This window comes from Leishmania mexicana, chromosome 20 (genome assembly GCF_000234665.1).
Source record: "Leishmania mexicana MHOM/GT/2001/U1103 complete genome, chromosome 20".
NCBI lineage: Eukaryota > Euglenozoa > Kinetoplastea > Trypanosomatida > Trypanosomatidae > Leishmania > Leishmania mexicana.
The window spans coordinates 3,117,688-3,133,346 of record NC_018324.1 but is presented as its reverse complement, the minus strand read 5'-3'; the positions used below and the strand labels follow the sequence as shown (position 1 = coordinate 3,133,346).

The 15,659-nt window shown below is 57.1% G+C and overlaps 5 protein-coding genes and 1 pseudogene across 5 annotated transcripts, besides 1 other annotated feature; all 6 read right to left on the bottom strand.

Moving 5' to 3' along the window:
* Positions 1–202: 202 nt before the first annotated feature.
* On the bottom strand, positions 203–1,471 carry LMXM_20_1175 (annotated as a pseudogene).
* Positions 203–1,471: a sequence feature.
* A 4,860-nt stretch (positions 1,472–6,331) lies between these two features.
* LMXM_20_1170 (endo-1,4-beta-xylanase z precursor-like protein) lies at positions 6,332–7,585 on the bottom strand (the record flags this gene model as incomplete). Its single annotated transcript, XM_003875130.1, has 1 exon — positions 6,332–7,585. The coding sequence occupies one exon, from the start codon at positions 7,583–7,585 to the stop codon at positions 6,332–6,334; it is 1,254 nt and encodes a 417-aa protein (XP_003875179.1).
* An 865-nt stretch (positions 7,586–8,450) lies between these two features.
* LMXM_20_1160 (conserved hypothetical protein) lies at positions 8,451–9,344 on the bottom strand (the record flags this gene model as incomplete). Its single annotated transcript, XM_003875129.1, has 1 exon — positions 8,451–9,344. The coding sequence occupies one exon, from the start codon at positions 9,342–9,344 to the stop codon at positions 8,451–8,453; it is 894 nt and encodes a 297-aa protein (XP_003875178.1).
* Positions 9,345–9,968: 624 nt separating this feature from the next.
* On the bottom strand, positions 9,969–10,778 carry LMXM_20_1150 (conserved hypothetical protein; the record flags this gene model as incomplete). The annotated part of the gene is made up of 1 exon (XM_003875128.1): positions 9,969–10,778. The coding sequence occupies one exon, from the start codon at positions 10,776–10,778 to the stop codon at positions 9,969–9,971; it is 810 nt and encodes a 269-aa protein (XP_003875177.1).
* An 820-nt stretch (positions 10,779–11,598) lies between these two features.
* Positions 11,599–12,561, bottom strand: LMXM_20_1140 (conserved hypothetical protein; the record flags this gene model as incomplete). Its single annotated transcript, XM_003875127.1, has 1 exon — positions 11,599–12,561. The coding sequence occupies one exon, from the start codon at positions 12,559–12,561 to the stop codon at positions 11,599–11,601; it is 963 nt and encodes a 320-aa protein (XP_003875176.1).
* A 931-nt stretch (positions 12,562–13,492) lies between these two features.
* Positions 13,493–15,451, bottom strand: LMXM_20_1130 (DNAj-like protein; the record flags this gene model as incomplete). Its single annotated transcript, XM_003875126.1, has 1 exon — positions 13,493–15,451. The coding sequence occupies one exon, from the start codon at positions 15,449–15,451 to the stop codon at positions 13,493–13,495; it is 1,959 nt and encodes a 652-aa protein (XP_003875175.1).
* Between the last annotated feature and the right edge of the window lie 208 nt (positions 15,452–15,659).

Genomic DNA, 15,659 nt, shown 5'->3' with positions numbered 1-15,659 from the left:
TGGTAGATTAAGGCGAAGGGTTTTGTTTTGGATCGCTGTCGGCCGCTGGTCTCGTGGCAAAGGCGCGTTGAAAAGGCGCTGCCCGCGGTGTGTGTTTGTGAGGGGGCGGGTGCTTCGTGGCGCCTTTTTCGTGCGCTGGGGGGCAAGGGGGGGTGGCGTCTTGTTTTTTTTTTATGCGTTTTTTTTTTGGGGGGGTGCCAGGTCAAAGCGGGCCCCGGGCCCTGCCGGCGTGTTGTTTGGGGTCTCGGTTTTCCCGTGGTGGGGTCTTTGCACTGGGGTTGTTTGGGGCCGCTTGCTTTGGGCGGGGTTGGTGGCGCGCGTTTTTTTTTTGGGGCCGCGCCGCCCCCTGGTTTTCCTGGCAGGGTGGGGCGGGGGGCCTCGCCCCGCGCCCATTCCTCCTGCGGCCCCGGCCAAGCGCCGCCGGGGGGCGCGGGGGCGCGCTGGGCTCGCCCGTAAAGGGCCCCCGCGGAACACGACCTCGCCATAGGAGAGCGCGGGGGCCCACGCGGACGATGACGAAAAAAAACAACCCCCGAGGGGACGGTGTGCTCTCCCCGAGCGTGTTGGCGTACACCTCCTGGGGGTCCGCTTGCCAAAGTGAAACCCAAAAGACGCCAACGGCCGAGAGCAACTCTAGGTGCGGCATGGCTACGCTCGTGGCCTGGGCCGATCTCGTGGGGAGCCCAGGGGTGGCGTGGTCGGCGCCGTCGAGAAAGGTGCGGTAACTAGCATCCATGTGCGATATAACGTCCTGGTCCAGTCCCCTTTTGTAGCCGGGCGGATCCAGTACGTCGTCGTCGATGTACATCATACCGTTGTCCATAAAGATGATCATTTCTGTCATTTTGGCGTCGGAGATGTTCACCTTGCCCTGATAAACCTATTCGCTTTCGTTTCCGCCGAGGCCGTGCTGGAGGCAGGGCACGGAGTAGCGTCGTGTCGCTCTGTTTGACGTGGTACGAGGGAGGTCGTCAGATAGGAAGGTTCTCCACCGCGCCAGTCTCGGAGGAGTGGAAGTAGCTTTGGGCCACCGACCCGCTTTTCGTGTGATAGCGCATGGGGAAGCAGCAGCTTTGCATATTCGGGGGCGGAGCATCGATGTAGTTGACCGAACGACAGTAGCCGTGCCGATGGGGGGATGACGCGCACATCTGCACCTTTATTTGCAGTGCCCTAATGAGCGCCAATGCGGCTCCCGGAAACGCCAGGGCGAAGTGCACGGTGCACGCCGCATCTCTGTCGTGAGTGACATCTTAGCTCTTCGTGGTTCGCACCTGGTCGAGCGAATGAGGTCTATGCGCTTTGTCGAACCACACGGTCACCGGATGAGGTCCGTAAAAAGACTCGTTTCAACTTGTCCATTCTGCAATAGAGCATGCGCTGAACACCACTCAGCCAGACCCGTCACAGACTCCGCATCGCGTGGTGAGAAGCAGGGGTAGACACGCCTAACAGCCGCTCCCCGCATCATGCCGGTCCCCGCCTGGTGCGTCCTCCCCTCCGGGTGGCTCAGGGCTCCCCACACCGCTGTGGGCAGCGTGAGGGCCGGGGGTGGGATGATATACGCTCGAGCCACGCTGACGCTCCGCCCATCATGTGGATGGCGCAGACGTGTTCACCGTCTCACTGTCGCAGGCCGCTCCAACGCAACGCCATCCACGACCTGGCCGTGTCAGCACCAGAGGTGGTTCTGCGTTGGCAGGGATAGAGGGGCTGCTCGGCTTCGCCACCGAGTGTGTCGGTAGTGGACCCGGTGGGATACGACACACTGAGCGGTGTCCACACGTCATGAGGGGGTTGGTACAAAGAGAAGACAAAGTACGTTTTCGATGGTGGTGGAGGAAAATAAAAAACGCGGTAGAAAGAGGAGTGGGCGAGTGTATGCTGCGCGTGTGCGTAATGCTGATAAGCGAGTTTAACTCTGCATTGTGTGTCGAGACGTAGGGGTGTGGGAGAGAGACTGTCGGACAGGTGAGGTGGCGGTAGTGCGTATGGTGAATGTGCGTTTCGTTATCATTGGGAGAGATGCCAGACACCTTGTGAATTCCGAGGGACGCCGTTGTGATCGTTGATCTTTCCCGTTGGCCGGGAAAGGAGATAGTGGAGACATGCGTGAGGACGAACCCTCCCCCGCATAGGAAAAGGACACGGGGGCAGAGGGCAAGTGGAAGGTGATAAGAGGCATCACTGTGGGGCAGCTCATCGTGCACCTCTTGTTGCAGTAAAAAAAAAGCTTGCTGGTTGGCGAGTGGTGTAGACTGAAGCTCCCGCACGCTCATCTTCCACGGCAGGGAGCTTCGCATCCTTGTCCTTCCACAATGCGCACACCAAGGATACTGCAAGCACAGGAGAAAGGTATTTGCATGGCAGGTACCTCGTACACACACATACACACAAGTTCACAGCTCTCTTTCGTCCTCACATAGTGAGGCTTGTTCTCTCCACGTGACCCCAAGACTGAAAAGGAAACCGCAGAAGAGACCCTGTAGCGAAAGAGGGCCGGAAGCAACGACCCTCCATCCTGCGCCATCCACTCCTGCCTCCCTCTTCCATGAATAAGAAATGGGGCTGTTGCACCACCGACGAGAGACGACGTGCTGAGAAAAAGTTCACGTGACCGAGTCTGTGTAGGTGTTTGGGGCGTGGAGGGGAGGGTAAGCTCCGCGTCAGTCGCCACCACTGCCGCCCCTCCCACGTCCCGCACTTGCACATGTTATGAGTTTTTCCTTTTTAGCGCTGTCCTTAAGTTTTTGACGTACACCCCCCCCTGAGGAAGCGAAGAAAGAGGAGAGAGCAGTTCCATCACGGTGAGCGGGCACGTACTCAAGCATGGTGGCACACCGAGACACACACACACCACCCAGGCAGAGAGGAGAAAACGTGCATCAAATAATAAAAGCAAAAAAAGGTGTCATACCGCTGAAGAACACGAAGAGCAACAGAGTCGTCGAGAGAGCGGGTACACTCGCACGCGAAGAATGAAGCCAGCACCCCAGGTCGATAGGTGAGGCGCCGAAGGGGAAGAGTAGGGGAAAAAAAGATACCGCACGCCTGGGTTGGCCATTTATGTGAGGGCATTCATGTGATATGCGTGTGTGCAGACGCCCCTGGCGTTTACACAGTCGCAGGGCCGTTATTGTCCCCACTTTGGCCACCATTGCCACCCTTTTCCATTCCTGTGTTCACCAGGGAAGGCTGAACAAACAGGCAAGGAACAAAGGGGAAAAAAGGTAAGGGACGATGATGCATTGCCCGCCATTGGGTTTTGGTACTCGTTCTGGTACGCCTAGCTTGCTTCGCAGCGGTGTAGAGGAAGAAAGAGGGACGCGCCTAGGTGCTGGGTACCGCCGCTGGTGCGCATCGCCCCTTACGCGTCTGAATGAAGGGTCATACGTGTGTGCAGAAGCAGCTGATCGGGGCCCTGGCCACGAAGAACATTCCCATATTCCTCCACATCGTTTTTTTTGTATTTGGGTTCGTTTGTGCAGCTTGTTCCGCACCCTGTTTGACAGTGGACACCTCCGCGAGGCGTATCTCAGGGTCCAGCAGCTACGGGGTAGGGAGGGTCAGAGCGATCCCCGGCAGTGAACACGCCTGTGCCATCCATATATAATGGGCGGTGCGTCAGTGTGGCTTGAGTTCACCCCACCCAGCGACCGGCATGATGCGGGAAGCGGCGGGGAGGAGGCCTGCGGAGCGAGAGTTGTGTGGGTAGGGCCTGAGGCAGGGGTCGTGCTCTCCGACGGCTGTGCCGGCGCATTGTTCTAGCGCGGTGTTGAGTGGGGCTGGACCTCGTGATGTATGACACAGACATGGACTCACGTCGAAAGAACACACACACACACAAAAAAGCCTTTCCCCTATCTCGCTATCATCATATTACGTTAAAGGCCCGGTGGCAGTTTGATGTGTGAGGTGGGGGGAGGGGGGGAGGGGGCGTCACACCAGCAGAGAAATAAACTACGGGGAAGAGAGACGGCGAACAACAAATAACAATGGCTGTGCGCTATAGCGCTTTTGGACGAGACGGGGAGACATCGCCGTGTGGTTATAGTCGAACCTGTGTGGATGTCTGTGTGCAAGTACTTCGGTGATTGTGTGGAGGAGAATGTACGTAAGCGACATGTCGCATCCCAGCATTGCCTCCACTGCACTCAGATCTGCACAGACAAGCGAGAGGAGGGACACCGATTCTCCCTTCACATTGAAGTTGTGACCCACAGACTATCGGAGGCGGCAAACAAAATCTACGCGCATCATTGTGAGTGTCGCCGCATCGCCATTTCCCATATCGCATGGAGACGAGAGTACACCAACAAAGAAACCCAACGTCCCCACCGTCATTCTTTCCATGATGGACAGCCCCTCTCCTCTCCCCCTTTTTTCTCTCTTTTGCCACACCCACGATTAAGATACAGTATCGCTAGGGGACACACACACGCGCAGAAAACACTTCGACTGCGTAGACCCGCAGAAGCGAGGAAACAAAGGATAAAGCACACCACGCGCGAAGCGATGGCTTCTCTGTTTTCACTCAGATTTTGGCACAACACAAGATTAGAGCAGAGGCGAGTGAGCACAAAGCAAGCGGACCCACACACAGAGATGCACACGCACACATATACGTATAAAAAGAAAAGTGAGAGCAACGACGACGTGAAGAGGGGCAAAGGGCAAGAAACATCCAGACGAAGACGAGTCCATCCCGGTGAATTTTTCGTACTCCCTCAAAGGAAGAGGAAGCTAGTAGCACAAAATAAAAGACCACACACACACACATGCACATGCACAAACGAGCAGAGGTGCAGGCACAAGAGAACAAGAAGGAAAAGATCGCATGCGAGGTGTATAAACTCAACAGAAGAAGAGAAATATGGGAAGTGGATCTTGGCACCGGAGAGGTATACGGATGCGTGTGTGTTATTGCACAAAGGGGCAAAAACGTAACGTGACGTTTGTGTCCATGCTCGCTCGTGGTCAAGCCCTCCACCCCCTCGTTTTTACTAAGCTGACCTCATGGAAAGGGAAGGGGGGAGGGAGAAAGGCAACCACACATACAACCAAAGAAGGAAGAGCATAAGCAATTAAGCAACACAGAAGAGAGCCTGCATGGTGTGGTGCATGCGCCCCCCTCCCCCGAGAGGAGGAACACACACACACACAAAAAGGTCTCAACTGGCAATTGAAAATGATCGAAATTTTGGCGGTGCCATGAAGGAGAGAGCGAAAGGGATGGGGGATGTCTGTGGGTGTGCGTGAAAGAACAAAAGGAGAGCGACATTGGGGTAGTCGTAGGAGTCTTCGCCGCAGTTCCTTTTCTTGTGACACATACACCGTTACTCCCCCCAGAAAACAACAGTCAGCAAGACAGGAAGAAACAAACCGGCGAATATGAATAGTCATCCTCGAATGCGCTTCGCAATGCATCAGAGGAAGGATCGGGAGAGGTCGGCAAGGGAAGGGGTTACGGAGTACCTTATTTTCGTGTTCTCTGCTTACACTGGAAAAGAAGAAGAGAAAGCAAACAGTGCGGACATTTACGTGCACGCACTCGGCAGAGAATGGGACTGAAGGGGTAAGAGAAGTGGGGGAATGGGAAAGTGTATGTGTGGGCGGAGGACCAGGAAAGAAAAGAGTAGCACAGAACCACAACGGGGATCGTTCTTGCAGCTCGCGCTGCTGCTGAGGTTGTTGCGCCAGTGGGTCCCTTGGACAGACGAAAAAATGGAAAGAAAAAAAGGACAAATTTTGATACGGAGGTAGCTCAGAGAGAGGTGTATATATATATATATAGATGTGGGTATCAAAGGCAAGCAGAAAATGAGTGTGGGTCGGTGCACATCTCTGCACCTTAAGACGGCGTCAGACATCCAAGGGACACAAGGTGGGGTGCACCTTCACGACAGTCCAAAGGTAAGGAGTTTCTACGGCGAAGCGTGTAGTCCCCCCTCCCCACACACACGGGAGAATAAGAAAGAGAGCATATAACCCTACAGAGGGTGGTGTAGATGGAAGGTGAAGAATGGAAACACGTAAAAAGAACTTAATAGGCAATTACAGTCAATACCCGGTTCTCCACCCGTTTCACCGCCAAGCAAGAGAGACCAACAACTTGTGTGTGGCCCGGTAATATCTGGGTGTGCTTGCTCCGCGGTAAAGATTCGTGGAGACCGAGAGCACTGCGTCAGGATATTGCACTCACATGGAAAAGAAAAAAAGAAACGTGAACTCACCCTCCTCGTCAGTCGGGCATTCGTGTCCACCAGGGTGCCAATCACCTCAGATAGCGTAAAACCAACGGGGCCGACTAGACGACGTCATTGCGGCTGCATCAGTGACGAGGAAGAAAGTTTGGGCCCTTGAATAGCATTGGGAGGAAATCGGCTGCGGCCTGGCGCCATACCTCCCAGCTATGCGAGCCCACGTAGATGCGCCGCTCGCACGCCACGCCGAGCTCAGCCAGCAGAGCGTCGTCCGCCTCAAACGCGGCGCGGTGCGTGGTGTCGTCACCAATGCAACGGAAGAGCACTTTCATAGCGGCCTGAAAGACTGAGGGATCGTGGCGGAGGGCTTCAATGTGGTCGCTGTCCGTACCGAAGCCGTTCCAGTTGCTGCTCAGGAAGCCAGAGAACATGCCGGCGTAGGCGAAGAGATCGTGGTGTGTCATGCAGAGTCTGCTGACCTGTATGGAGCCCATGTAGAGACCGGCGATGGCGCGGTTGTCGCGATCTGCCTCGGTGCGGTAGTGGTTGTCGACATACGGAATGATGTCCTCCGTCAGGTCCTCGCACAGCTGGGCCGGATCACATGGAGGGAACTCGCCATTGGCGCCTGGGCTCGCACTACTCTTCATTACAATGATCATCTCCGTCATCTTGCCGTCGGCGATGAGGTTGTCGGCGATGACGTTCACCTTACCCTGCTGTACGCAGTTCACTGGGTACTCGCGGTCGTCGTGCAAGAGGTACAGCACGGGGTAGTGACGTGTTGCGCTGCTCGCCTTGTGATACGAGGGCGGCAGGTAGATAAGAACCTCCTCGATTGTGTCCATTGTGTAGGACTTCAAGTAGTTGTGGGCCACTATCCCGTGCTCGACAGAGGGCCGCACGGCATAGACACATTGATTTGGGTTCGGTGGCGGGACGTCGATGTAGTTTGCCCGCTGGAGCCCATGCAGGCACCCGATGCTGAGGTAGGGTGTCAGCACAGGGTTGCCATCCACCATGAGGACGACACACTGCAGCCCAACAGGAGCGGACATGGTTCCGACCCACATTCCGTCTTGGTGCTTTGTCATGGGTACGGCGACCCCGATGGAGGCGACAGGGACAGTGCCACCATCGCGGTTCACCAGGCAAACCTTCACAAGAGCGACAACAACAGAGCTGGCATGGGGAAAGTAGAAACGGTAGTGCACGGTGCCGTTGTTGTCTTCACTGTATGCCACCCCCTCCTCGCGCGGCTGAAAAAGGAGCTGATGCTGCCGTGGTTGAGTGGCTTGGCTGAGGCTGTGCAGATGCGTTGCAGGGGTGCGAGAGGGCGGCGCCGTCGCAAGAGCAGCGAGTGTGAGGATGATGGCGGACATGAGGCGCGAGCTAGCGGGGTAGGGGGAGGAGATGCCGCCAAGTGTACGAGGATGTCCGAGTACCCTTTTGAGTGCGTGGAGGTATCCGTATGGAATTGCCAAGTGCTGCCTCTGCTTCTGCTTCTTCCCGTCTACATTAAAGTGTTCTCATATGTTTACTTCCGAGTCTGTTCCCGTTTTCTTCGCTTGCTTGGCACGCCACGAGAGACGGTCGGTAATGCGCGCACGAGTACGGACAACGAGGTCTTCGAAGAAGGCAGGGAGGAGGGAGAGATGACCACCACGGAATAAAAGGAGGCGGCGATAAAAGACCCTGGCGTACGAGGGGATGATGACTCGGTGAATTTCGAGAAAAAGTAGTGTGAGTGTGAGGGTGCTGTGAATACTTTGCTCAGAACGCGGGGCCAGACGTCTGGAGCGAATGGAGATGAGGAGGGAGATGAGGAAAGAAAAGGATTGTCGTGTGACGCGGACAGGACGTGGTTGAGCCAGAGGCCGCAAGGCATCCGACGCTGTCAGCACAGTGCTGCGGGTGAGCCAGTGACTGGCTGAGCCCCTGCTGTGTTGCCGGGATAAAGCCATCGCACGTGTGCAATTCGAATTGAGGAGGGGGTCAGAGAGTGGGTGGGAAGAAGGACACGCGCGTTTGATAAGCGACTGAACGCACGACAAGTAGAAAACGCAGTCTCACACGTCAAGAGAGGGGAGGTTCGTCCCGCAAAGGAGCTGCAGACGTGGGTAGCTTCGTTCCATGATAAACCGCGTGCAAAAACTAGAAGAAAGTGTGTGTATCTGTGTGTGTGTGGCGCATAGCAAAGGAGGAGGCGAGGGATAGGGTCGTGCGCTGTCTGTGAGCGGGTTACTTTTACTTCGATTTCTTACATGCGCTGCCACCTCGAGCACCACCGCGAGCTTGCATCCTGCTCATCTCCGGTCGGTCCTTGAAAAGCGCCTTTGCTGTGTGCCCTTGCAGCTCCCTCATCACCTCGCGGTACTCGCGCCGCACCAGAGGTGCACCGAAGCTCCAGACGCACATCAGGCTGATCATAAAGTTCACAAGAGTGACCCACACCGGCCAGCGATCTGGCTCGTTGCCGTTCAGCAGCAGTGCATCGTAGAAGCTTGGAAAGAAGGTAAGCAGAGCACCCATCAAGCCAGCATCGAGCGGCTTACCACAGAAGAGCATGTAGCACCAGATGCAAATCATACCCGCGTATTGCACCGCGAACAGCAGCGCCGTCGGTGCCATGATCCACTGCATGAGTAGTGGGTACTGTGTGGTGATCTCCGTTGACAAACCCCAGAGAGGACGAGGGTTCACTGTACCCACATGGATGCGGTGAAGGAGGGAAAGATCCGCCAGCGCCGATACGTTTTTCTCCTTGACGGCGCGGTAGTGCTGGTGCGCGACCTCCCGCAGCACATCGCACACGGACTGCACCCCCAAGAGTCCCATCCACACCGCCATGCAGACGGAGAAGAGTGGGGGGCTTGCACACTGCGGAATGAGACTCACACCACTGCGCTGAAAGCTTAGGCGCACCGTGTTCGCTAGCCTTGTCTTGGTCAGCAGCGCTGACGCGAGAAACAACAGCCCGGTGACAGCGCAGATGCCGCCAAAGAGGGTGATAGCATCGCCAGCCGCCGCGTAGTACTCCTCGTGGATGTACGAGAGCGATGGGGTTGCTTCCGCTGCCTGACGCTGAGTCTTCATCGCCTCCCGCAGACGGAGCTGCTGCTCAATGTCGAGGGGCTGCATTGTGATACGCACGGACACGAACGCCAGTGGACACCTACGAAAAACAAAACAGCGAAACTCTCTTCGCTTTGATTATACAAAAAAAAACAAAGGAGGAGAGATGGAGGAGGAGTGGGGAAGTAAAAAAGAAGCCGCGTTGCAGCGACAGGGCACAGATGCATGCGAGGCCGAGGGGGGAGAGCGGGTGGGTGGCTTGGTGGGGTGAAGAGCCAAGCCAGGAGATTGCAATTGACAGTAAAGGAGACACCCACCCACACAGGGAGACAGAAACACGCAGAGGAATACTTGCTAGAGGTTAGGACGGGAGGGTGGGAGAGAGAGAGGCTGCGTGAAGACAACAGAGAAAAGCCTACGCGGATATGTGTGTGTGTATGGAGAGCGCAAACCCTTGTCCCTTCGAGCACATGCTACTCAGCGTTGGCCGATGTTCATCGGAGCCGACGCACTATTCCGTACGAGAAACACGGCGAGAGGTGGAAGGCAGACACGATGGAATCCTAAACGGATGCGGTCTGCCACCAAGGCCACATCAGGCTCACAAGTTGTCTTTTTTTTTCATGTTTGGCGTCACCTGCTTCCCGACGTGTGTGAACAGAGGTGCTCATGAGGCGCGTCTGCCACGCATTACACAATTACAGGAGGAAAATGAAGTCCCATAAACGTGTGCCCCGGCAGTGTGCGAGAGGATGCGCCTGCCGAAGATGGGCTGGGCGGTGATGAGGTAGGTGCCTTCAAGAGCTCATGCAGCTCCTTGCCCTGTGACGCTGTGGAGGCAGAGGCTACACCAAAGAGATAGTCGGTGAACTCATCCATGCGGATCAGCCAGTACTGTGGTGGCTCTGGCGCCTGTGCGTCGGCTCTGTCAGACTCACCGCTTTGTGCGTCACTAGCAAGATTGCTATTACCGCTGTGCATCTCCATCTCCGCGCGTGACCTCTTGTAGTGGTCCAGCGGCAGCATAGAGGAGGCGAGCGTCCTCGACGTGCCCGCCGTCATTCCCTCCGCTCCGGCAGCGGTGGCTGACGTCGACTCTGCCAACTCCTGTGCGGGGTCAGATCCGTAGAGGCACAGCTTTCGGTAGTCTGACCACCCCACACGCATTGCCTCCCGCTGCAGCTCCACGTTCCCGATAAGACGGATGATCAGAAGCGCCGCGGCTCGCAGATACTTGTGCACATCCTGCTCCAGCATGACGCGCACGATGGCGACCGAAGGGCAAATTTGCAGGAGGCGGACGACAAGGGAGATGAAGTAGTTCGCCGTGTGAAGAGGACCGGCTAGGCCGCCGAGGTAGCGGAGGGTGATCAGTTCCTCCAGGACCCAGAGTAGCGGCTTGTTGGCGCACCGCGTCATGGTGTGCGAGTGCAGGACGCGATAGCGGGTGGGCGGGTCGAGGGCTGCAACCGCCGCCCGTCCTTTGAGGTTCCACGACATGGTGTGAAGGGTTGATAGAGAGGAGCTGGGAAGGGGAGAGACAAGACCGAAACACACACGGGGCCCGAGACACGGAAGTCGTGCACAGATGTGAGTGCGCGAGGCGATGCCGGGCTGAACGGGACACGAGCGCACGCTAATACGAGCGTCGGTGCGTGTATGCGCATGTGGGTTTCGAAATGGAGGTGTGTGAGGCGAGGATGATAAGAAGGTTGGTAGCGACCATGATTAGGGAGAGGGAGGGGGCCAGATGCGTGAGCGCGATGGATTCAAGAGGTACATGGGAGGGCCTCGGAGGGGGAAAGACGACTCACAGCTGACGCCGCCGTGAGGACTGCATAAGTGCTGGGAGAACAGAGAAGCCGAACACCCGGGTCAATTCTCTCTCTGTCTCTTCTACTCCCTCCCCCCTGAGCCTTGCGGCGGCGACGTCTGCGCCAGCGTTGAGTGTGAAGCACCGGAGGGGAGAAGAGGGCGGAGAGACGTTACGTACTTTGGTGAATAGCTGCATGTACAGATACCCCCCCCCCCGGAGCGCGCACAGAAAAAAAGGGATGCAGCGAACTTGAAGTGTAGGCGAGCGAGTGGCAAGCGCAGCTCGCTAGCAAGCACGTCAGGTCATGAATCACCGACAAAAGGAGAAGCGCAAAAAAAAAATAGCCCAGGGGAGGGGGCGCAGGGTGTTGTATTGGTGGCGAGCAGGGCATGTAGGCACTTTCACCAGGGAGAAGAAAAAACCTATACGCTCTCCCGACCCCTCATGCACCGCCTTTCCCCCTTAATGCGCACAGGAGCATCAAAGGAACGCCGCCTTTGCTGCTTAGAGCAGCCGCACGAACAACCAGACACAGCCTGGCACCTGCGCCAGAGCGGCCATATAGGTGTACACGCGAGACCGTGGTGACACGCGACCGTCGCTACGCATGTACTGCAGCCCTAAAACTCGCACGGTGAAGAAGCTATGCGCCAGTACCGCATACAGCATGAAAAGACCGCTGTAGAGGCGACTCGGTGGGAGACACTGCGACGCGAGAACACCCAGGCAGAGAAGAACGTACTTGTACCCGCACAGTGCGAGCAGCTCCAGCAGCGGCGGGTTCGGCATGACAAGGAGCGCATACGCGGCACCCTTTAGCACAACAACCTCGAGGAAAAACCAAATGCCGATCACCCACGCGGTGGAGATGAGCGACGCGGCTGTGACGGAGGTTGTCGGGGAGTTGGCGCCAAGAATGTAAGCGGCGAGTACAACGTAGGTGATCACACTCATCAGAGGGATGTACAGGTCTGATGCGAAGACGTCGTTCAGGGGCAGCGAGGGAGCGGCAAAGGTGCTGCTGCCGCCGTCGTGACCCACGAGCGTAGAAGGCGAGACAGCTGGGTACATTGAGGCTGGGGAACCGGTCGTGCCGCCAAAGACTTGGTCTCCGGTCGCCTCCCCGGCACCACCGCCGCTGCTGCCGAAATCGCTCTCCCCGCCGGCCGGCGACTTGCGGACATACTTGGTGAGGAAGGGTATTGTGAGCATGATCAGCTTTCGCTTTACGTACGTGTTGTCCACAGCAAAGTAGTTGCGAATAGCGCGGATGAAAGGCATGTAGTAAGCTAGTCCAGCCTCGCCCTGCTGGACGTGTTTTTGGAGAATGTTCTGCCCGTAACTAAGCCCCATCTGCAACATCATTGCGTTCGGGTCGCTTCGGCCAAAAAAGGCGGTGCCGCCACTTGGGCTGCCGCTGCCGCCCGTGGGGCCGAAGTTGATCGTCGGAGTATGCGGAGTCTGCATGATTCCAGCTTCCCGCAATGGGCCACAAAAAAAAAGGGCGCGAGAAAAGACAAGGCGACCAGAGCGTGCGGGTGCACGTCTGACGGCAGTGGAACAACAAGAAGGTTCACTGTTCTGGTGAGGGCGACACCTTGCGTACGTGCTTGTGTGTGTGTGCGTATAAGTCGTGGGCACCTATCGTGTTTCCTGGACTGTGACTAGGCAGGGTGACACATGGACGTACAGAGCATACCGCATATAGAGGCGGTTGAGTGGGGTGGGTTCAAGAGGACAGAGGGGAGGGAAGGCGGTGTGTGTTTGTAGAGTGGAGGGGGGGGGACAAAGAGGTAAAACAAATATGGAAATGATAGCGCAGAACATGCGACACACACGCGCACTAACACACGTTTGAATAAAACGCGTACACGGGAGCACTGGCGCGGTGCGACGAGTTGCCGACATGATCACACACGTGGCTCTCAACCTCTCCCCCTCGCAGCTCAGAGGAATGAAAGCATGCGAAGACGTTGTCGACCACAAAGTCGCTGAGACAAGTGGGGTCCTATCACTCTCCTGTATCACAGGAACAGCGAAAAGACAAGCTCTGAAAGGGGGGGGGGAGGTGGCTCGCAGCTGATGGGGGCGAAGAGAATACACAAGCATTGTCCTTCTCGACTACCCACTTGCACATACCAACAGACAGACAGGCAGAGACCGTTGGTCCGCCAGAGATATGTTGCTTGCTTGTGCCATTAGACGCAATACCAGATACGGGGGAACGAAAAACAAAACAAAAACAGAGATTCAGGTGGACCAGCATGTCGAGTGCACGTACATGTGCTTGAATCACCCCAGTTTTACCATGCCCTTATCTCAGGGAGCGTTACACGTGACACTTGTCAACAGTCCGCCGCTGCCCTTGCACGCGCATAGGGGCACGACATGCAGCACATTATTTCTTCTTGTTCACAGAGCAGAGGAACTTGAAGCGCTCAAAGCACTCTTTGGCTGTCTTGTCCTCTACCATCTTCGCGATTTTCTGGAACTTGTCCTTCTCCTTATAGTCCTTCAGGTCACGCAGACCCTTCTCCAGCTGCTTCTGCTGCGTCAGAGACCAGTTCTCCACGGACGAGGCAGCTGGGCTGGTGGCCGAGGCGTGCGAAGGGGAGGCGGGGGCGGCAGAAGTGGGGTTGCCAGACCCTGCGTTGTGCAGCGCAGCAGTTAGTTCGCTCACCTTGGCCATGGCCTGCTCCTCCGTAAAGCGGTGACGGAGCACGTCACAGATCTTGATCCAGCGATCGACGGAGCCAGGCGGGTACTTGGCCGTCGCCTTCTGCAGCCGGCTTAGGTCTTCGTCCGTCCACTCCTGTCCTGCGTCGACAGGTGTCTTTGCTGCTGCCGCCGCGACTTCTTTCTTCGCTGCAGCCGTGGCCGCATCGCCGTCCTGAACCTTCTTCACGGCCTCGCCGTAGCGGTTCACGCCGCAGTGTTGTTCCATCTTTTGAACGAGCGCGTTGAAGCGCATGACGGCCTCCACCTCCTCGGAGCCTTCCACATCTTTGCTCTGCGGGTCGTTCGTGCGTGGCCGGGGATCCGTGGGGCAGGCCAGTAGGACATCGCGCAGCTTCTGCGCCTCGGTCGCGTTCGTGGTCTTGGAGAAGATCCACTGCACGTTCGGACGGCGCACACGGTCTGCGAGGAGCTTGTTTGTCGGGGTTTCATCCAGGAGCCCGTGCTGTTCAAAGAAGCCCAGCACCGCCATCTGCGCCTCGCGCATCGCCTGCTTCTCTTGCTGCTGCGCACCCACCTTGGCCTCTTCCCTTTCCTTCTGCTTTCGGGCCTCTTCAGCGCGGCGACGCTCCTCCTCGGCGGCGAGCTGCAGCCGGAATGCCTCCCGCTCCCTCAACACTTTGAGGCGCTTCTCTTCCTCCTCTTCTCGGCGGCGGCGCAGGCGCGGGTCGTTCTTACGAGCCCGGTCGACCAGAAGTCGAATGCGCTTCTGCTCCTCCTTGTGGTGGTGGCTCAGCTGGCGGGCGTTCTCGCGCTGATAGTAGCGCTTCTCCTCGCGGCACATGGTGTCGTCGATCTCCACCAGATCCGCCAGGTGTGAGAAGTCGCGCCAGCTCTGAAAACCCGTCCAGCGGTCGTAGAAGCGGAGGACCTCGGCGTACGGCGTCTTATCCGTGCCGAGGGACGGCATGCCGGGGACGCTGCTCCACTTCTTGTTGCGTTCAAAGACGGGGCCGAAGGTGCTGAAGAAGTTGCCCTCCTCCACCTGCTCGCCAGGGATGGCGTCGTTGAATGGGCGCGAAGAGTCGTAGGCCTGGCGCGTGTCTGGATCGCCAAGGATATCGAAGGCACGTTGCACCTTCTTAAAGAGCTCGTCGGAGTGGTTCTGCTGCTTGTCGGGGTGCGTCTCGAGACAGCAGCGCCGGTAGGCCGCTCTGATTTGGTCGTCAGTCGCCCCTTCCTCTTGCTCCAGCTTCAGCACCTCGTACCAGTCAATCAGCATGTCGCTGTCCGTCAGCTTCACAAATTTCTTCTTTCGGGAGAAGGACTGGTAACGGGCACCGTCTCCGACGCCGTCGTCGCCTGCATCGTTTGTATCCTCGCCGTCTGTGCCAGCGGCAATGCCATCAGCCTCCTCCGCGGCCCACTGCTGCGCCACATTAGGGTCGGCATGCGCTTGCTGCATACGTGCATCCTCGTGCCGCAGCTGCGTCGTGAGGGCGACAGTGCGACAGAACGCTTCTCCTAGAGGAATGATGCGATACGCCTCGATCCAGCGGTTCAGCTGCGGCGGTGCATCGGCCGCGACGGCATCGTCGGTGGCGCCTGGGTGTGCCTGAGACCACTCAAGTGCCTTCTCGCCTGCCTTCAAGACAGGCAGTTCAATCGATAACACTTGCATGGCGAGAAATTGTTGTGGTGGTGGACTGTAGAGAGATGTGTGCTCGGATATGCCTGTCGACGGTGATTTTAACGCAGGTGCACTGGAACAGACACACACAGAACTCCTTTCGCATGCGTGCATATGTGTGTGTGTTTGTGTGTGAGTGCCAAAGAGGCGAAGAGGCAGGAGAAGAGGGATGGAGAATCAGGTGCGTATTGAAATCACT